At 46.2% G+C, this 22,500-nt stretch overlaps 2 protein-coding genes across 5 annotated transcripts in view; both read left to right on the forward strand.

Moving 5' to 3' along the window:
- The window catches only part of ehmt1a (euchromatic histone-lysine N-methyltransferase 1a), a 56,029-nt gene extending 46,903 nt beyond the window's left edge, over positions 1-9,126 (forward strand). For 3 of the 4 annotated variants that reach the window (XM_054734603.2, XM_054734604.2, XM_070546312.1), the window contains 7 exons: positions 591-735; positions 2,416-2,493; positions 3,502-3,617; positions 6,431-6,517; positions 6,597-6,675; positions 8,585-8,760; positions 8,830-9,126. In XM_054734603.2, the coding sequence (XP_054590578.2) occupies positions 591-735; positions 2,416-2,493; positions 3,502-3,617; positions 6,431-6,517; positions 6,597-6,675; positions 8,585-8,760; positions 8,830-8,923 (775 nt within the window). In that variant the 3' untranslated portion in view covers positions 8,924-9,126. The remainder of the gene's footprint in view (positions 1-590; positions 736-2,415; positions 2,494-3,501; positions 3,618-6,430; positions 6,518-6,596; positions 6,676-8,584; positions 8,761-8,829) is intronic. The other variant, XR_008559928.2, reaches the window with a different exon arrangement.
- A 228-nt stretch (positions 9,127-9,354) lies between these two features.
- LOC107397069 (voltage-dependent N-type calcium channel subunit alpha-1B) overlaps positions 9,355-22,500 on the forward strand; it is a gene marked incomplete in the record, with an annotated part of 226,962 nt that continues 213,816 nt past the window's right edge. The window contains 3 exon segments of the mRNA XM_070546318.1: positions 9,355-10,421; positions 15,162-15,267; positions 17,470-17,609. Of these exon segments, the coding sequence (XP_070402419.1) occupies positions 10,162-10,421; positions 15,162-15,267; positions 17,470-17,609 (506 nt within the window).

Below are 22,500 nucleotides of genomic sequence, written 5' to 3' on the forward strand. Positions count from 1 at the left end.
CCCTGAACACACTGACACGTTTGTGTTTCATGCGTGAGAACGCGTCAGTCTGGCGGAAGGTGAACTGGTTCTGATTGTGCTGAAACACCCAGAAGATGCTGTAGGGAACAGACTTCATCTGCATGTGAACGGTTCAGTCCAGCTGATAGCGGTAACTTCTGGAAGTGGTCTTCTGATGATGTCATCACCACAAAGTAACACATGTAACACCATCCAGCAGTGCTGTACGTACCAGATCAGCTGTGCTCCAGCGGTGTGTCCATTCCTTCCACCGTTGTGCTCATTCTGTTTGAACTTTGCCTGCTTCTCCCTCCAGCGTTTAGTTTTACTGTCTGTGTTGCTATAAGCTAACCGGAGGACCTCCTGTACCGGAGAGGGGTGGAGTTTCTAGAGTGCGTGTAAGCTAGGATAAAGACTCCCAGTGTATTTCTTAGATGGACTTGGATGCACTTGGTGGGCTCATCACACCACTAGCTTTGCTTCTGTACACCACCTGATAAAGACCTGGCTATTTTAGTGGGTTCCAGTGAGATGTGGGCCGTTGGCATCTGGAACACTTTCCTGAAGTCTGCTCTCTAATCTCCCCTTAGGGATATTTCTCGAGGGTATGAGGCTGTTCCCATCAGCTGTGTTAATGCAGTCGACAGCGAGCCATGCCCTGAGAACTTTAAATACATACCAGACACCTGTGTCACGTCCCCGCTGACTGTAGACAAGGACATCACTCATTTACAGGTAAGAGTTGCTGTGGGGGTTAAGTGTGTCATGGCTCCTCCCTTCCTCCTGTTAGGTCACCCCCCCCACGCGAGTCCAGAGGTAAACACTTGGTCCATGCCGAGGGCCGACTTGGATGAAAACCTGTGTTTTTTAGTCTTTTTATCAAAGCCCTTTTTACGAGATCTGCTTTAGACATCAGAGTAAATGGAAACGATGCTGCCTCGTGTCTTCCTCAGCATTCTGCTGGTTTCTAATAAAACATGTCACTGGTTAGGGTTAGTTCCCAGTCCAAATGTACATGTTTACATGTTTTACTCCCCAGAGCCGTGCACCCTCCTTCCACACGTGCACACACCTACACGAGTACACACTAAGTTGTCATTACTGTTAAACATTCTAGATACTGTGTCATGTCTTACGCCTGATTTATGCTTCTCCGTCTGCGTCAGGGCGGAGACACGCAACGCCATTATCCGTCCTCGCGTAGGGCTCCGGCAGGCACGCAAGTACGTACGGAGTCGAGCCCACTTTTTTAAACATCCGTCGAACGAGACGGATTACGCAAGCTTGTGATTGGTCAGGACGCCGCTGTTGTTTACAGCGCCGCCATTGCAGAGAGAGCCGAGGATAACTAGCGGCAGACACGGAGAAGCTTGAAGAATACCTCACGAAAAAACTCTAAAATATGAACGTTTAATTCTCCCGTGACTGGAGGAGTGAAAAGATGAGCAGCAAGCGTTTTATTTGTGGACTGAAATGACAGGAAACGTGGGTTTAGAGGTGGGGAGCGCATGAAGAGTTAGAGGAGGATGAGAGACAAATATGTCCGTGTTTAAAGTCTCTTAAATACAAAAAACACAATAGAAACACACGATCTTGGACCGATACATGACAGGATACCACAGAACAGCGCTACGCCCTCTGCTGTCCTGGCAGAGAATTGCTTTGCAACACTCTCCAGGAGACGGAGAAGTATGAGAGCAAAACGCTTCTGTCAATCCGTGTATCTGTCCCTTGTGGAGCTGATGGAGAAGCATGAACCAGGCTTTAGGCTCAGGATGTTGATCTTAAAGTCTCTTGGGGGGTCATGCAGAGATATAATTCCAGCAGTGTGTGTGAGGACTAATGGGACTTTATTAAGTGTTGTTATTTAAGGGACAAACTGGACTTTCATTTCTATTTCAGGTAGTTTTTAACTTTTATTTTTTTTTTTTTTTACCGTGTCCTGTCCACGATAATAAATCACAACGCATTAAGTGCCCCCCATAGCCTTAAGACCTGTGTTGAACGTGCCCAAGCCCATACTTTTGAGAGCACCATGTGAGCACCTGTGTGTGTACACGCGCTTGTTTATGTTAGGTTTCTCTATAGGAGCGTCCAACAGAGAGTGTGAGGGACCACAGATCCGCCCCCCAAAGATGCGCAGGAGACGGGGGGAGCTCCAAGTCCCAGAGGTCCAGGCGCTGTAGTTTTATAACTCTAGCAGAAAGCAGCACTTGATGCAGCAGAGTACGGTTCTGTTCCATCTGCTGTCCTTGTCCTCTCCTTCTCTGTACAACCGACTTGTTGCTAAGAAAGTGCTAACGGACTTGGTCTAGTCACTGATGAGGCGTGACCGAGGGGTCGTGGTCCTGTGTGACAGGAACTAATGACATCTAAACAAATAACCTGTAAGAACTCATCTGTTGTGTTTTAAAGCACTGCAGCTGCACAGATGACTGCTCCTCCAGCACCTGCATATGTGGTCAGCTCAGTCTGAGGTGTTGGTACGACAGTGTAAGTACACACACACACACACACACACACACACACACACACACACACACACACACACACACACACACACACACATACACGCACACACACACACACACACACACACACACACGCACACAAATCTGCTGCAGTTAAAATACGGGCTGCATGGTGGCGCAGTGGTTAGCACTGTTGCCTCGCAACACGAAGGTTGCAGGTTCGAAACTCGGCTGTGGCCTTTCTGCGTGGAGTTGCGTGTTCTCCCCATGCATGCGTGGGTTTCCTCCGGGTACTCCGGTTTCCCCCACACATCACAACATGCCCTATAGGTTATAAATTTTAAGTTGCTTTGGATAAAAGCGTCTGACTAATAAATAAACATAAACATAAAATATGTAACCATCAGGCTGTCTCAGAAGTGTTGACTACTGTGATTGAGTTTATTGCGATAGTCATGTCCCCATTATCCCAGTTTAAAGAGCAAGTCACTCCTACATCAGTTTAAACGGCATAGAAGAGTGTCCAAGAGTGCGGTAGACACGTGGTCTCTATTTGGCATTTTAGTTGTCTAAAACCATCATCATTGTGCCCTCTTCACAATAAAACTCTGACTCAGCTGTTGCTAATGGCTAACAGGTACTCTGCTACGTTAGCCGGTACCGTATTGCATGGCTGCACTGCGGCTGAGTCTCGGCCACGCCTCCACCTGCCTCGGCCACTCACTAGCCAATCATACGGCTCAGAGCTGCTCGCCGCTTTAAAACAAATCTCCATTTCCTCTGGTGCATATGGTTTCCTACTGAGTTACAACCAATCAGCATGAGATAGCCACAAGTCCCACCCAGTAACTCCGCAGGGCCATTCTGAGTACCTTCCCCGAATCTGACTGGGGAAACGCGCTCACCGACTTATACGAAGGTTCTGTGTGAATGCACGCGACCCAACTCCCAAACCTGCCCGCACTACCTGTTGGTGACACAATCATGGCCAGGTTTCCTGAGTGTGTGTGTGTGTGTTTGCGTGCTACAGGATGGTCGCCTACCTCAGGACTTCTGCCAGTGGGAGCCTCCAGTGCTGTTTGAGTGTAACCACGCCTGCTCATGCTGGAGAACCTGCAGGAACCGTGTTGTTCAAAATGGACTCAGGTAACTTGTCCCTCTTCCAGGTGTTACCATGGACACACACCGGTGTAGTGTCCAGATCTAAATGTTAGGAACACTTATGAGATGAAAAAACGTCATTGAGTTGGCTCTTTAGCTAACAGCTGGTTTATTAGAACAAGAGCAGTACACAACCAATTGGGTAAGCATTTTCCTCTGCTAGAACAGTCCTCCCGGGGCCTCTTATGCCCTCTATAGGAATGATGGTGCCACTGCACCCAAATGTAAACAGATCAGAGCATTTAATATTCCCAGACACCACAACCTGCTTTCTGGAGTCTTTCAGTCTAAATCTGTGTTTGAATCAAAACAACAGGTTTCCCCTTACCAAATATTCTGGGTAGTTTTCTGGTGCAAGCACTAACAACTAGCTAACACTGACAAGAGCCAACTGATACTAAATTAGCCAAAAGTAAAAAGATCCACACTGCTGGACTAAAATTTTATCACAAGTAGTGCTGAAATGAGTCATCAAATGATTTGAATAGTTCGATTGGATTCCTCGATTCATAATTTACTGATTCGAAACTTCGTTAAAAGTGCGCCCCACCGTCTGAACACATTTTACTGGAGCACCATGTGGTCATCTAGGTGCTGTGGAGGAAAACCGAAACCAGCAGACACAAACCATTGTTAAAGGCAGAAGTGGTCCAAAGTTTAGGATCACGAGTGAAACTACAAGCAGAATTGCTAATGCTAAGCTAGCGGGTAGCATTCTCACGAGCAAGTGTGGTTCAGAAAAAACGTGATGGTTGTGACCGGCTAAACTTTAAAAGCGGAAGAAGAAGTCCCTCCACCCCGCTGACGTGTGGATGTCTGCAGGGGCGTGGCCAGAGCCGCTGCTGCAGCTAGCTGGAGTCTGGTTGTTGCTACCACACACCGTAGCAAGGCAAGCCGTTGTAGCATCTAATTCATCAATGCTTTCACATTTGAACACAATTTAGACTGGATTATGTTGCCAACCCGTCATAATAAAATTTATATTCCACAATTACTGTGTTACCAGTTAGTAGCATGTCCAGTAGCTTACCACAGGACATGTTAATGAAATAAATACATTCTACTGATTATACGTGAATACATTTTTAGGTATGTTATTTTGACTAGGATGAGTAATACAAACCTAAAATGTGAGTGAAATATAAGTCAAATTTTGTTCCATAAAATATTTATTAACTATAAAAATCACCGGGGAAATAGGGAACACCAATTTAGTATTTATTACTGAGCCTTTGTTAATTTTGCTGTTTGATTTTCATATTTTAGCAGCGCACTAGAGTCTCGTTTCACTTGAAACCTCGTCAGATAGAACACTCGAGTAATCGATGAAGGATTCAGTAGAAATGATGAGCGGGAGGGATAGGAACGCGCTGACGGGCATGCATTGTGCAAGATTACGGAGACTGTCATCCTCACCCACCTACGTTCAGTGGTGACCCCGGAAATAGACCCTCTGCAGTTTGCATATACACCAAACATGGAGGTGGAGGACGTCCTCATCTACCCACAGCTCCGGGCGCTGGCTCACCTCAAGGTGCCAAAAAGCTCTGTTAGGGTCATGTTCTTGGACTTCTCAAGTGCCTTCAACACCATCCAGCCGTGTCTACTGCAGCAGAAGATGAGGGTGCAGGAGTGGACCAACATCTGACTGCATGGACCATCAACTAGCTCACCACAGTACGTGAGGCTGCACAACTGTACATCTGAGGTGGTTGTATGCAGTACTGGAGCTCCGCAGGGTATGGTGCTCTCACCCTTTCTCTTCACCTTCTACACCTCGGACTTGTCCTACAACACCAGCAGCTGTCACCTCCAGAAGTTCTCTGATGACTCGGCCATTGTCGGCTGTGTGTCTGAGGGGAATGACCTGTTGGTTCTGGTCTATAGGGCCTTACATGGACAAGCACCATCTTACACTGGTGATCTTCTCAGTCCCTACACCTCCAGCAGGTCCCTGAGGTCCAGTGATCAAAGCCTACTGGTTGTGCAGCACCAGGCTAAAGGTCAAAGGTGACAGATCATCTGCTGCTGTGGCCCCCAGACTCTGGACCTCTCTCCCCCTGAGCCTGAGATCAGTGGACTCAGTGGTCTCCTTTAAACTCACCTGTTCAGGCTTTGGTGGGACCTTCATCACCACCCTCTCCTTGTTCTGCTCTTTCTACCAACGCCACCTTTCCCGGAATCCACTGATTTCCCTCTTTCCTGTTCCTTTGCTCTCTCCAGACTGGAGGAGCTGGGTGAGCTCCTGTCGGCGGTACCTGTGTGTATCAGGTGTTAATAAAGCTGTGTTCAAGCAGAAGCTGTGTCTGTGGTCCGTTTGTGTGGGTCTGGTAGTGGCCGAAGGTTACAATACTAGATTACTGCCTATGTGTACATACATGTACCTTTGTTATTATTGACTTCTAGTTATTCTCTTTAGTGTTGGTGCTGCTGTAACAAGTGAATTTCCCCACTAAAGTATTTAATTCTAGTCTAGGCTCTTAGCTACCGGTACAGTAAACAGCCACTGGCGTAAAGCAGGCTGACCTCCCACTATTACTTACATAAACCACCAAACTGTTGAGTGCAGTTCATGCTCTTGGAATGATTTTAGTCTGATTCGGGGTTTGGGGCTCCGATAACCAACAGGAAAACCTGCTTGAGACAGTCTGAAGGACCGTTGGTCCAGATTCACCAACACATGTCGGAGAAGTCTAAAAGCACGAGGACCGGATCAGGACGTGGAACTGCTGAGCCTGCCCAGTAAACCACGCGGCGTGCAGCCCTGCTGGACGATAACACTCTGTTGTTTTTTGCAGAGTTCGACTGCAGCTCTTCAGGACAGAGAAGATGGGCTGGGGGGTGAGGGCCATGCAGGATGTTCCTCAAGGAACTTTCATTTGCGAGTGAGAAGATTCTGTCATGTAAAAACAAACTAAAGCAGATTCAGAGTTCTCGTGTTCAACAGGATCATCTCGTCCGCAGATATGTTGGAGAGATCATCAGAGATGCCGAAGCTGACAGACGAGAGAACGACTCGTTCCTCTTTACGCTGGACAACAAGGTGATGGTTCTTCCTCTCTGACTGCTGATGTGGGGACCAGATGCTTCTGGAAGCGTGTCTGTTGAGTTGCTGTAAACATTAAACCGAGGACTTGGTGCTCATGTCTTATTTTGAAAAGTTTAGTTGTTTTTCTTAAGTCCACCAGTAAAATCGTTGACGGTGAAGGTGATTGAGAAACCATTGTTGTGTCTAAAATATGATCGGTCATTCTGGGTTTCACAAGCAGCCTGGACATGCAAGGCTGGATTATAATACGGGCAAAGTGGGCCCAGGCCCAGGAGCCCCCCCCCCCCCCCCCCGCTTCAGGTGTATGACGTCATTAACGACTAGTCAGTCGACTCGACTTTCATTATTTGAATGTCGACTTTTAAAAAAATGAAGTCATGCAGCCCCTAACCCAACCTACCAAAACAAAGAGTAGACTGGCTTCTTCATCAGGAAGCCTCGTGGGTTTCTAGCGTTGCCTGTTGTGGAACTGTGAGCAGCAGAAGCTTTTCTGGTTGGCGCCTCTCATTCTTTACAGCAGCGCCCCAAAACGATCTCCTGACACATGGGTTTTCTGCTTCCTGGTCACATGATGTGTGACTTACGCAGATGAAGATTAGCTTTAGAGATGTGATGTTAGTTCTCATGGTGCTAGTTCCAACTCCCGCCCCGTAGAAAAATACGGCCGATGGCAACATGCTGTCAGTCATGTTCAGCAGTAAGCTTCTAGACGTGCTAATGACATTTAATTTCTACTGCTAACAATGTAATGGTGACACATCCGTTATATGCGGGTTAGCAATAATCCAGTTTAAATTAGGCTCACAGATAGTTGCGTTTGTGAATTAAATGCTACAGTGGCTTGCCATATACCTGCTGCGGCCTATGGAGCAGACTCGAAGCAGCAGCCCGACTGTGGTTCTGCTGCAGACAGCTAAGAATAAACCGGGTGATGGGGACTTTAGTTTCATGACCGTCGTGTTTTTACTGAACCCACTCGATCGTTATCCTGCTACCGGCTAGCATTAGCTAATCTGCCCCAGTTACACTTTAGATCACAGACTTTGGACCCTTTGTGTCTTTGCTGGTTTCTGTTCTCCTCCACAGCACCTAGAGTAGGTTTAGTCCTTAGGGTTAGGGGTAGGTTGTTCTTCTGGGGAAAACGTCACTTGAAAAGATGTCCCGCGAGTGCCACGTCTAAGAATAGTTCATCACACACTGAGTTTTCTCCTCGTGCGTGCGCCATACGTGTCTCAGTCTGCTCTGCTGCCACATACACATTCACTGTTACGTAAAGGTTGCACGGCACGAAAAAAAGTTGCACAACGCAACAAATCGATGGAGAAACTGGTTGCCAACGCGTTCAGATTGACGCCACGCTGAAAACTAGCACTGGTGGACTCACCCAGCTTGGCTGGAACCACAGGAGGCTGTTAAGCAGCCAGGACAGAACCGAGCATCTCTAATAGGCTGATGGAACACGCTCAAGTCTACACATCTATAAACACCTTCTCTGGTGGTGGAGGGACACTTCTGAACACAAGGACTAACGGAGACATGTCTCAGGATGATGCCGGCTCAAAGCAGACACAGCAAGGAGCTGCCCTGAGGCCAGCCGGGCTCTTTTGTTGATCTTATCCCTCTTAACACATTTTATATGAACTGCAGTCAAGCCACAACTAGAGGTCATCTGACTAGATCAGAGGACACCTTGAAATGTCTCCAGTCCATCACAACCAGTCACACACCTGGGGACCGTTTAGAGTCTCCAGGTAACCTGACATGCCTGTTTTGGGTGTGTGGGAGGAGCCTGGGTTACTGGGAGAGAACCCACACATCCACGGGGAGAACGCTGCTGTTGGGAGGCGTAAAGTCCTCGGCTGGAGGACACCACGTCTCACTGATGCTTCTGGGTCATCTCCAGGTGGGGGAGGTTCACTGCATCGATGCCAGGCTCTTTGGCAACATTGGTCGCTTCATCAACCACCTGTGTGAGCCCAACCTGATGGTGGTGAGGGTGTTCACCATGCACCAAGACCTGCGCTTCCCCAAGATTGCCTTCTTCTCCAGCAAGCCCATCAAAGCTGGAGACCAGATTGGGTGAGTATGAGCAAAGCAGCCGCCTCCGCCTGTCTGCTGTAGAGATAACGGACCTCCTGTCCTCACCAGGATCGACTACGGGGAGAACTACTGGAGGGTGAAGAGCAAGTACTTGAGCTGCCAGTGTGGGTCTGTGAAGTGTCAGCATGCTGTCGCCAGATAGAAGCGTCAGAAACCCTGAACACCACCGCGATCGTCCACGTCAGGCTCGGTTTTAACGATGTTCTCACAGATCAAACCTATTTATAAAGCAGCTGTGCTGTTTCAGCAGACGGATGCTGCAGTGACACACAAGAGTGGTTCTTATTCTGACTGTATTTTATAAACTGGCTTTTATCACATTCATTAAACACATTTTTAAAACTACGTGTCTGATGATGTCGTGTTGAGCTGTCTGTGGGTCAGACCCAGTGTTGTTCTGTGGGTGGAGGTGGAAACGGCCACCTACAGCTGTGAAACGCCACGGAACCAGACGGTGGGTGAAGTCTGGTGGACGTTTCCATCAGTGACCGTTCCAGGAATGCTGCAGACCGCCTCAGCAAACGTGTTTTGTACGATATTCATATATAAAGTGGAAAACTTCACTAAAGGAGTTGGAAGCCTTTCAGATGAGTTTGGAAGACTCCTGTCTCCATGGTGACCGGTGTGCTTGTGTCAGAACAACCAGCTGGTACCTTTAGGAACTAGTCACTCATTTGGTGCCTTTTCCCATATTTTTAACCTGTTTGTGAAAATAACTCTTTACTATACCCAGATGTACTTTTGTTGGTTTAGTTTCAAAATAAAACTAATAGTTACAAACATGCTCTTTATTTTGATAGGTATAAGAAGCCTTTCTGCCATACAGCGCGCGCGCTCCCTCCTTCCCTTCCCTGTTGCTATGGAAACAGGGCCGGTCCAGGTGGAGCCAGAGGCTCGCGTCCCGTCGGTCACATGGGGCTCCAGCTGAGGACCAGATGCTGGTGCTGGAGGTTCTGAGATGCAGTGCGTCTGATTAAACTTTACACGTGCACGCGCCTGTTGTGTTTTGGGAGGTGCACGTCCTGACTCGATGCCGGCACGGATTTAAGACTCGAGCTGCTGCTCGTGTCTTCGGGCTGCTGGTCTGGCGCCGAGGGACTGGGAGGAGGAGGAAAGCTCGACTAGGAGGAAGACGGTGCATCATGGACGGTGGCCGTCTAAACTTTGAGCAACAACTTGACGCCGCGGGGAGAGTCGGGATGGGAAGCGGCGGAGAGCGGGGTTCGGAGCGACGCTGAAGGATACCGCCTGCCTCGCTTGTTGGACTCGTGTGTCCGGAAGTGACTCAGGAACCTGAAGACGCTTCCAGGGGACGGGACACCTGCTGGTTGTGATGCTTCTTCTCCATTTCCTTTCTGCTGTTAGTTTCGCTCGTCCACAATGGCTCGCTTCGACGACGACCTGTCCAGTCGCTACGGGGGCAGCGGTGCCGCGGGGCCGGCCCCGGGGGCCAGCCGGCAACCGGTGCCTCCGGGGGGGCAGAGGATGTACAAGCACACCATTGCCCAGAGGGCCAGGACCATGGCTATTTACCGCCCCATCCCCGTCAAACAGAACTGCCTCACCGTTAACCGGTCCCTCTTTATCTTCAGCGAGGATAACATCATCCGGAAATACGCCAAAAAGATCACCGAATGGCCATATCCTGCCTCATTGTGCGGGGGTTCAAACCCCCGAACCGCACTTCACAAATAGCGAATATATATATATATATATATATATATATATATATATATATATATATATATAATTTTATATATATTATATTATTGCTATATAAATATATATGTGTGTGTGTGTGTATAATATATATATGTATGTATGTATATATTTATGTATATATATGTATGTATATATACATACATATATATTTATGTATATATGTCCATATATATAATATTATATATATTTGTGTGTATGTATATATATATATATATATATATATATATATATATATATATATATATATATATATATATATATGTATATATATATATATATATATAATATTATGTATATATAATATATTATTGCTATCTATATATATATGTATATATATATGTGTCTGTCTGTGTGTGTGTGTGTTACTGTTTCTACTACAAACTGTTGCTGCAGTTTGGAGGTGTAAAGCTGGACATGGGCTTTATTTGTTTTTGCTGAGAGGAAAGAACAGCTTTAATCAGCTCTAAGTTAAAAGCTAGTTTATTCACTCATTCATTCATCTGTTGTTAGAGCTGTCAGGGAAGCTTGTTAATCATGTTCTGCCATAGTGCGTTAGACCAAAACAACCCCATCTTTATCCTCTTTATGGAGAATCCCAAGTTTTACGTACCGTAGAAACTGGTGCTGAATTTCCGTTAGACAAAAGTAGTGCTGTCCACATTTCTGAACCCACAGCAGAAGGTGATCATGCTCTCCATGGTGCTGAACCCCCAGTGGGCTAGTGGTCCTGTCCATGGTGCTGAACCCCCAGTGGGCTAGTGGTCCTGTCCATGGTGCTGAACCCCCAGTGGGCTAGTGGTCCTGTCCATGGTGCTGAACCCCCAGTGGGCTAGTGGTCCTGTCCATGGTGCTGAACCCCCAGTGGGCTAGTGGTCCTGTCCATGGTGCTGAACCCCCAGTGGGCTAGTGGTCCTGTCCAGGGTGCTGAACCCCCAGTGGTCTAGTGGTCCTGTCCATGGTGCTGAACCCCCAGTGGGCTAGTGGTCCTGTCCAGGGTGCTGAACGCCGACTGGGCTACAGTGGTTCTTTCCATGGAGCTGAACCTCCAGTGGGCTGCTACACTGGTGCCACACCAAACAAACATGCTGACACAGAGCAGGTTTTTTAGCTTCGACCCTCCCTGAATTACAGAGTAGAATCAGTTCAGTCTGAATGGGATGCTGAGTAACGCAATAAAACTCAGGTATGAGAGCATGTGTTCAAGTAGTAAAACTTCTCAGGTTGTGTGGGAAATGAGATGCTTGGGAAATCAGTTGATTGTTTTACTGGACAAATATTTAACATGCTTTGATGACACAGTGCATTACGGAGGTCTGAGTATTGATGCAGAACAATCAAAGCAGTGCTGCAGGAGGATGCATTAGCCTCTGAGCAGCTGGAGGCCTGCTGGTTTGAGCTCATTGGCCTGCTTCCTCTCCTGTGACTGCCTCTCTTGGCAGAGCAGGAGCAATCCTCAGGGGTTGCTGGATGAGATACCGACTGAACTGTTGTGGGGGTAGCCGATGAGCTGTAGAAAACTGTTTCCTGACATTTCTTTTATAGTTGAAACTCTCTTACTTTATAAATGATCCACATTAACGGGGTTCCTGAGGTTCCGACACAGAACCCAATTAGTGATTCTCAGGTTTGTTGTTAGATACAAAACAACCAACCTAAGGCACACTTTATTTTCCAGGGTTCTTACTTTATTTAGTCTGTTTAAGGTTAACCAGTCAGGGCACATGGCCTCGTATTCAGCATTTTAATCAGAACTCGAAATTCCGCTGGTGATCCATTCAGCCCCGGGGGGGTGGGGGTGGGGGGGTGTGGGGGGGGAAACCGCGGGAAATGCAGCAGGAGGGGGAGGAACCGCGGGAAAAAAATAACTGCTAGCGGGGGGGGTGGCCCAACACGGCCTCAGTGACAATAATAATGATGATGGCTGGGTTAGTTTGGGAGAAGAGGAGCAGTATTCCAAGTGGATCAGGCATTTTGATGAGCCAGTTGGATACCGTGGAGACAGGGATCCGTCAAATTCAGAACACATAGATTTTCTGTCCGTTTTTTGGATGAGGAATTCTGGACCCTCATCACAACTGAAACTAACCGATATGCTCACCAGTATCTAGAGAGGGAGGAACTGAAATCTAGCTCCAGATATAATGACTGGTACGATGTAACTGTCCCAGAAATGAAAGCGTTCATTCAGTTCTGCGTGGGTGTTACATCCCCGACATGTGTTGGCATCCGTAACAGTGGGGCTGTGGAAAAGCCTAGATTGAGGATTATGTATATATATATATATATATATATATATATATATATATATATATAGACACACACACACACACAGTGGGGCAAAAAAGTTTTTAGTCAGCCACCGATTGTGCAAGTTCTCCCACTTAAAATGATGACAGAGGTCAGTAATTTACATCATAGGTACACTTCAACTGTGAGAGACAGAATGTGAAAAAAAATCCATGAATTCTCATGGCAGGATTTTTAAAGAATTTATTTGTAAATCAGGGTGGAAAATAAGTATTTGGTCAATGACAAAAATTCAACTCAATACTTTGTAACATAACCTTTGTTGGCAATAACAGAGGTCAAACGATTACTATAGGTCTTTAGCAGGTTTGCACACACAGTAGCTGGTATTTTGTCCCATTCCTCCATGCAGATCTTCTAGAGAGCAGTGATGTTTTGGGGCTGTCGCCGAGCAACACGGACTTTCAACTCCCTCCACAGATTTTCTATGGGGTTGAGGTCTGGAGACTGGCTAGGCCACTCCAGGACTTTCAAATGCTTCTTACGGAGCCACTCCTTTGTTGCCCGGGCGGTGTGTTTGGGATCATTGTCGTGTTGGAAGACCCAGCCACGTTTCATCTTCAAAGCTCTCACTGATGGAAGGAGGTTTTGGCTCAGAATCTCACGATACATGGCCCCATTCATTCTGTCCTTAACACGGATCAGTCGTCCTGTCCCCTTAGCAGAAAACAGCCCCAAAGCATGATGTTCCCACCCCCATGCTTCACAGTAGGTATGGTGTTCTTGGGATGCAACTCAGTATTCTTCTTCCTCCAAACACGACGAGTTGAGTTTATACCAAAAAGTTCTACTTTGGTTTCATCTGACCACATGACATTCTCCCAATCCTCTGCTGTATCATCCATGTGCTCTCTGGCAAACTTCAGACGGGCCTGGACATGCACTGGCTTCAGCAGCGGAACACGTCTGGCACTGCAGGATCTGATTCCCTGCCGTTGTAGTGCGTTACTGATGGTGACCTTTGTTACTGTGGTCCCAGCTCTCTGCAGGTCATTCACCAGGTCCCCCCGTGTGGTTCTGGGATTCTTGCTCACCGTTCTCATGATCATTTTGACCCCACGGGATGAGATCTTGCGTGGAGCCCCAGATCGAGGGAGATTATCAGTGGTCTTGTATGTCTTCCATTTTCTGATAATTGCTCCCACAGTTGATTTTTTCACACCAAGCTGCTTGCCTATTGTAGATTCACTCTTCCCAGTCTGGTGCAGGTCTACAATTCTTTTCCTGGTGTCCTTCGAAAGCTCTTTGGTCTTGGCCATAGTGGAGTTTGGAGGCTGACTGTTTGAGGCTGTGGACAGGTGTCTTTTATACAGATAATGAGTTCAAACAGGTGCCATTAATACAGGTAATGAGTGGAGGACAGAAAAGCTTCTTAAAGAAGACGTTACAGGTCTGTGAGAGCCAGAGATTTTCCTTGTTTGAAGTGACCAAATACTTATTTTCCACCCTGATTTACAAATAAATTCTTTAAAAATCCTGCCATGTGAATTCATGGATTTTTTTCACATTATATAAACCAAAGAAGGGATGAGTGAAATGTGTTCATGACACTGAAGCACCAAAACAGTGTTCTTGATTGATACGCAGTAAACATAACAAAATACCAATAAAGTAATAAATATTATATATATATACATACATAGTTATATATGTCTACATAGGAATATGTATAAATGTATCATAAGCAATAACAACACTAAGAAAATAAGACAAAAACATAAAAAAAAATTCTGCAAATGTGATGCAATCCAATATGGCTGCCACCTGATGACGTCATTATATGCAAATTATGTGAGTGAATTTGTTCCTATCACAAAATTTGGCTCCTACTGAAGATTTTTCTAACTTACAATATTCCTCTGTCTCTAACCAGATTTAAGCTACAAGCTCTTTAAATAGTGATGTAAAAAATTCACATTTTACTGGAAAAACTATGGCGCCTAAAGGGTTAAGTATCAGACATCACTTAGCTACTAACGTTAGTTTTTCCTTTTGTTCATTTCAAGTTTTTATTTTGTGCCAAATCACGACAAGAATCGTTCACACATTCTAAATAATGTGTTCATGCTCTTGTAGGATGTGCGTTGCATTCAGGGACAAAGCGTTGACGTGGAGATGGTAACATGGTGTTATGTGCTACTGACCACCATTCAGGCAGACATCTAGGGTCTCATGTTTTCACTGTGATGCTCTGATTCCACCTACTTTAGACGCTTGGTGCAGCAGCCTTCCTTCTGCCGGCTGGTGTTAAAGAACAAAGCCAGAGTGCTGGATTTCTCCACAGATGAAAGTGTTCTCTCAGAGCTGTAGGATGGATTTTACTGTCACTTCTATTTCCTTGACAATCTCACTCCATTTGAGTACTTGATCCTGGCCACCATCATAGCTAACTGCATTGTTCTGGCGTTGGAGCAGCACCTGCCAGCCTCAGATAAAACACCTCTGTCAGAACATCTGGTGAGTAAGATGTACTCGTGATGATCTGAAGGATCCTTTTCATCATTTATTTTCTGAGCAAAACAACAGGAACAGGCTGTTTTACAGCGTGTCAAAAGCTTAAAACCACACCTCCCCAAACAGCCACACCCCCCTCCCAACCCCCCAAACCAAAAGAAGTTCCAAACATGTCAGTCATGAGGAGCTGCGGCGTCGCTGCTGATCGCTTCAAGGTTTCGTTTCAGCAAGCTTGATGCACTAGATCGTCATGAAGTCCAGGAGCAGAACACACCACACCTCCCAACAGTTCTCTCTCTCTCTCTCTCTCTCTCTCTCTCTCTCTCTCTCTCTCTCTCTCTCTCTCTCTCGTGCGTGCACGCACACACACACACACGCACAAACACACACACGCACACACACATCAGTCTCATAGGTTCTGCTTTAGTACAGCTTGTGAACTTCTGGAGGGTCTCCTACACCTATCTCCTGCATTAGCGTCTGATGGAAGATAGTCTCCTACACCTATCTCCTGCATTAGCGTCTGATGGAAGATAGTCTCCTACACCTATCTCCTGCATTAGCGTCTGATGGAAGATAGTCTCCTACACCTATCTCCTGCATTAGCGTCTGATGGAAGATAGTCTCCTACACCTATCTCCTGCATTAGCGTCTGATGGAAGATAGTCTCCTACACCTATCTCCTGCATTAGCGTCTGATGGAAGATAGTCTCCTACACCTATCTCCTGCATTAGCATCTGATGGAAGATAGTCTCCTACACCTATCTCCTGCATTAGCGTCTGATAGAAGATAGTGTCCTACACCTATCTCCTGCATTAGCGTCTGATAGAAGATAGTCTCCTACACCTATCTCCTGCATTAGTGTCTGATAGAAGATAGTCTCCTACATCTCCTGCATTAGCGTCTGATAGAAGATAGTCTCCTACACCTATCTCCTGCATTGGCGTCTGATAGAAGATAGTCTCCTACACCTATCTCCTGCATTAGTGTCTGATAGAAGATAGTCTCCTACATCTCCTGCATTAGCGTCTGATAGAAGATAGTCTCCTACACCTATCTCCTGCATTAGTGTCTGATAGAAGATAGTCTCCTACATCTCCTGCATTAGCGTCTGATAGAAGATAGTCTCCTACACCTATCTCCTGCATTGGCGTCTGATAGAAGATAGTCTCCTACACCTATCTCCTGCATTGGCGTCTGATAGAAGATAGTCTCCTACACCTATCTCCTGCATTAGCGTCTGATAGAAGATAGTCTCCTACACCTATCTCCTGCATTAGCGTCTGATAGAAGATAGTCTCCTACATCTCCTGCATTAGCGTCTGATAGAAGATAGTCTCCTACACCTATCTCCTGCATTAGCGTCTGATAGAAGATAGTCTCCTACACCTATCTCCTGCATTAGCGTCTGATGGAAAATAGTCTCCTACACCTATCTCCTGCATTAGCGTCTGATAGAAGATAGTCTCCTACACCTATCTCCTGCATTAGCGTTTGATGGAAGATAGTCTCCTACACCTATCTCCTGCATTAGCGTCTGATGGAAGATAGTCTCCTACACCTATCTCCTGCATTAGCGTCTGATAGAAGATAGTCTCCTACACCTATCTCCTGCATTAGCGTCTGATAGAAGATAGTCTCCTACACCTATCCCCTGCAGTAGCTTCTAATAGAAAACAGACGGTGAAACTCCAGGATGAGTAAATCGTGACAGATCTATGTCACCCTGTCACTAACATTCATGGACTCACCCATCTGGACTCATGACGGGGAAGGCTGTTGTTGGTTTAGAGTCCTGGAAACAGCAGAGAACATCTTGCTAGTAGAAGCTAACCGTTAGCATTAGCAACTCCACCACAAAGCAGAACTGCTGCAGGCTTGTGTTATTTGTGGAGATAAAATGTCAACGTTGCAGAACAGAGTCAGGGGTAGAGTTGTGTTGCAGAAGAGAGACGTCCAAATATCAGGAAGTAAGACTGAATCATTCCGTCTGAAGCTAACTTCCCCTCCAGATGAATCCTCTGTGCTTCACTCCCCCAGAGTATGACCTGCAAGCCATTCATTCCTACTAGAGGCCACTGCAAACTGAACGAGTGTCCCGCCCCTTTAATGTTAAATTCTTCAGACAGATTTAAGTGATTTTTGTTTCTGTCAACATTGGCAGAAGCTTCGTTTGCTGACTTGGCTTTCCTCTCCTTTACAGGATGACACAGAGCCCTACTTTATTGGAATATTTTGTTTTGAGGCTGGCATCAAGATCATTGCTCTGGGCTTTGCTTTTCATAAAGGCTCCTACCTTCGTAATGGCTGGAATGTAATGGACTTTGTGGTGGTCCTAACAGGGTGAGTATCTCTGGCCTAATGGCTCCCACAGCAGCTAACCGACCGGGCTGATGGGCAGCAGCCATTACTGATGGGAGGAGAAAGCTTTGGTGTGTGTGTGTGTGTGTGTGTGTGTGTGTGTGTTGCATTTCTAATGATCCGCAGAGCCGAGCTGATGGTCGGGTGTTTCCTTCCTGTCTGAATAAACATTCTCGAGAAAATGGCACGTGAGAGGGGAGAGCACCAGAAGGGAATCAGTGCACGTACAGCAGAAATAGCTCAGAAAGTATAATTGAAGGACGTATAATAATATAAGTATAATAAGATAATATGATATGTAACACGATATGTTTAAGATGGAGGTGAGTCCATCATGTTGTGGAGATAAAGACGGAGAGGACAGACTGAGATAGTTTGGACGTGTCCAGAGGAGAGACAGTGATGAGGATGCTGCGGTTGGAAGGTTGGTGTGAAGGTGGAGGATGCAGAAGATGAGCCTAAATGGAGACAGATTATTGGCTGTGGAGACGTCTCTAGGGCCACGCCCAACCAGGAAGAAGATGTTTAAAATGGGGCCAGATTAAAAACTTACTGGACTTCAGAGACCCTTCAGTGAAATTCATTTTTAATGATTCTGTCTGGTTCTAACGGCTCACTCTGAGTCATGCAGGCTGGACATGAAATAGTCTCCTACACCTATCTCCTGCAGTAGCTTCTGCTAGAAAACAGACGGTGAAACTCCAGGATTAGAAAATCCTGACAGGTCGGCGTCACCCTGTCACTAACATTCCTGGGCTCGCCCATCGTGGCTCAGACGTTCCCTGTGGGGAGGACAGGAAACCGACCTGGAGTGGGGCTTTGATGGATGCAGGTGATGGCAGGTACAGAGAACCGCCACACTTGGCCGAGATCTGCTAACAGGATTTTCTTTTGCCCTTGGTTGCTCCTGGATATTCCAGGATTTCCCGTGTTTCCAGTTCTTTCCTAATTGTTCCTTCTTTGCACGGTCTGTTCCTTGTTTTCTGGTTTTTCCTGCTTATTTTTGATAGATTCCTCGGTTTCCTTGGCTTTTCCCAGTTTGTCTTGATTGCTGTCCGATGTTCCTGCTTGTTCCTCGTTGTTGCTACTGGTGTTTTGGTTGTTTTCCCAGGTTTTCCTATTTGCTCCAGGTTGTTTCTGGGTGCTCTGATGTTCCTGATGTTTTTCTGGTTCTTCCTGGCTGCTTTTCGGGCATCTTAAATGAGAAGCTTGGTTCTGTGTGAGATTAGGGCAGCACCTTCCATTCCTGAGTGTTTCCAGGTTGGAACCTGCAGCTGATGGTGCATTTGCTGAAAAATGTAAATTTGAGCGTTAGACTAAAACACTTTCAACAGAACGCAGAAGTGAATGTGAGCCATCACCGTGTGCGCTCTTCTAACCCAACCCAACCCAAACCCGACTGACTTTCCTTCATGAACGTTTGATGGAATCAGACAGGAAGTGAGCAGCCATGGCCGTGTGCTCACGTCCTTGTGAAACGTCAACGATGGCCCAAGGACTGTTTCAGTCCGACGCACGCTTAACGGCAAGTTCGCTCAAGGTTCCCGGATGTGTTCTTGCTCCGCCCACTGTGTCGCGGATGCATCCATGTGCGGACTTTGGACAGCAAAGTTTCCCATAGTGCACTGCGTCGCAAACCGTTCAACTCCGAACGTCAGAGGAGAAAGTTAATAACTAATGTTTTATCAGACTGTGTGTTATTGTAAATAATCGTGTGTAAATTGTAATTTTTGTTGGGTTTTCCTCTTCACGATCCTTCACAATGCTAATTGGCTAACCCACTGTCAAAATAAAAGCACCGTAGCTCTGTTCTGATGAATAATAAACTTATTTTATTCATCAAAGAGCAGAAGATGCTAGTATTTCACAGGTCCTTCTAAAAAATGAGCATATTGTGATAAAGTTCATTATTTTCTGTAATGTGGTGACATGACCGTGGGGAGTTTCCTGGCCCAAGACACGCAGAATCCCACTAGGAGACGTAGGTAAGAACAAATAAAATCTTTTTATTTTGAAAGAGAACTAAAGGTGCACCGGTGAGCTGAGCACAGCTCCGGGGCCGGGTCTGCTGAGACCATCACGGGTCAGGGTGTGGACAGAGTGGAATAACACTAGGAGGACTCCGTTTCTGAGGTTCTTACTGTAGAACTGAAATCCAAGATCTTGGGAGGGAAGACAGGACTGGGGTGAGCTGCGTCTGTGCTCATCCGAAATCCTAGGGAGGTGAGCGGTGGGAGAGCGGGTCGGTCCAGTTGGAGAGTGAGATCAGGCTCGGAGGTGAAATCAGGTTGTTGCTGAGTTGTCTAGTGGTGAACGTTCCTGGTGATGACAAGGCGAAGTACACACAGAAACACGTACTACAGCGAGCGAGCACAATGCAAAAGACTAAAGCTACAGTTCACTATGATGGCAAGAGCTGCCCAACGCGAGTAATCATTCAGCGAAGTGAAGTGATCTCTCAGCTCCTTATTAACACTGGACCGGTCGATTAGAGTCGGCCTGCAGCTGGCTGCTCTCCGGAACCGCCCACCCGCAGAGACTGAAGCACGATGAACAGAATGGTGCTGACTCACCCCAGATCCTGACATAAACATCAGACTTTCATACATATTAGACTCATTACACACAACTGAAGTAGTTCAAGCCTTTTATGGTTTCTAATATTGATGATTGTGGCGTACAGCTCATGAAAACCCAAAACTCCTATCTCAAATAATTAGCATATTTCATCCGACCAATGAAATAAAAGTGGTTTTAATACAAAAAAGTCAACCCTCAAATAATTATGTTCAGTTATGCACTCAGTACTTGGTCGGGAATCCTTTAGCAGAAATGACTGCTTCAATGCGGCGTGGCATGGAGGCGATCAGCCTGTGGCACTGCTGAGGTGTTCTGGAGGCCCAGGAGGCTTCGATAGCGGCCTTAAGCTCATCCAGAGTGTTGGGTCTGGCGTCTCTCAACTTTCTCTTCACAATATCCCACAGGTTCTCTACGGGGTTCAGGTCAGGAGGGTTGGCAGGCCAGTTGAGCACAGTAATACCATGGTCAGTAAACCATTTAGCAGTGGTTTAGGCACTGTGAGCAGGTGCCAGGTCGTGCTGAAAAATGAAATCTTCATCTCCATAAAGCTTTTCAGCAGATGGAAGCATGAAGTGCTCCAAAATCTCCTGATAGCTAGCTGCATGTACCCTGCCCTTGATAAAACACAGTGGACCAACACCAGCAGCTGACATGGCGCCCCAGACCATCACTGACTGTGGGTACTTGACACTGGACTTCAGGCATGTTGGCATTTCCCTCTGCCCAGTCTTCCTCCAGACTCTGGCACCTTGATTCCCAAATGATGTGCAAAATTTGCTTTCATCTGAAAAAAGTACTTTGGACCACTGAGCAACAGTCCAGTGCTGCTTCTCTGTAGCCCAGGTCAGGCGCTACTGCCGCTGTTTCTGGTTCAGAAGTGGCTTGACCTGGGGAATGCGGCACCTGTAGCCCATTTCCTGCACACGCCTGTACACGATGGCTCTGGATGTTTCTACTCCAGGCTCAGTCCACTGCTTCCGCAGGTCCCCCAAGGTCTGGAATCGGTCCTTCTCCACAATCTTCCTCAGGGTCCGGTCACCTCTTCTGGTTGTGCAGCGTTTTCTGTCACACTTGTTCCTTCCCACAGACTTCCCACTGAGGTGCCTTGATACAGCACTCTGGTAACAGCCTATTCGTTCAGAAATGTCTTTCTGTGTCTTACCCTCATGCTTGAGGGTGTCAATGATGGCCTTCTGGACAGCAGTCAGGTCGGCAGTCTTACCCATGATTGTGGTTTTGAGTACTGAATCAGGCTGGGAGTTTTTAAAAGCCTCAGGAATCTTTTGCAGGTGTTTAGAGTTAATTAGCTGATTCAGATGATTAGGTTAATAGCTCGTTTAGAGAACCTCTTCATGATATGCTAATTATTTGAGATAGGAGTTTTGGGTTTTCATGAGCTGTACGCCAAAATCATCAATATTAGAAACAATAAAAGGCTTGAACTACTTCAGTTGTGTGTAATGAATCTAATATATATGAAAGTCTAATGTTTATCAGTACATTACAGACAATAATGAACTTTATCACAATATGCAATTTTTTTGAGAAGGACCTGTAATAGTTTTGATCAAAAGTGGGCCAAATATAATAAAACTAATATATCTTTGTTGTTATTTTGTTATTTAATGAACAAACTAGACTTTTATTTAATTTTGGTCAGGTCGTTTTTTAACTGTAGCAAGAAGCCGCGCTTGTTGCCAGGAAGCAACGGAGTACAGTTCTGTTCCAAATGCCGTCCTCATCCTCCCGTACTCGGTAGAACAGACTTTCTGGTGTGCTTGCCAACAACATACTTGTCTAGTACACAAGAAGGTACTAGCGTCCTTGAGTATTGAGAAATGGCCTATGAGTCATATAAAGCAGTCCGGGTTCTGACCGGATGTGTCCCACCGAATATTCTAGCATCTCTGTGCTTTATAGATATTGAACAGGCTCTAATTCTTCATGATATTTCTCCACTAATCATGAAAAACAATGTCATAATGATTTGTGAGTGTTTGTCATGAATAGTTTTGTGACTCATTTCATTTCAATTCAGTTTATTTATTTTACGCCAAATGACCACAAGAGTCGTCTCAAGGACCTTCACACAGTAAACATTCCAGGTCAGGTCATTAAGCCAATCAGTAAAAAGTTCCCTATATAAGGAACCCAGCAGGTTGCATTGAAGTGTCAATGTCTTTACACACACACACACACACACACACACACACACACACACACACACACACACACACACACACACACACACACACACACACACACACACACACACACACAATAATGTGTCTAT

The sequence above is a fragment of the Nothobranchius furzeri genome, chromosome 17 (genome assembly GCF_043380555.1).
Source record: "Nothobranchius furzeri strain GRZ-AD chromosome 17, NfurGRZ-RIMD1, whole genome shotgun sequence".
NCBI classification, from domain to species: domain Eukaryota; kingdom Metazoa; phylum Chordata; class Actinopteri; order Cyprinodontiformes; family Nothobranchiidae; genus Nothobranchius; species Nothobranchius furzeri.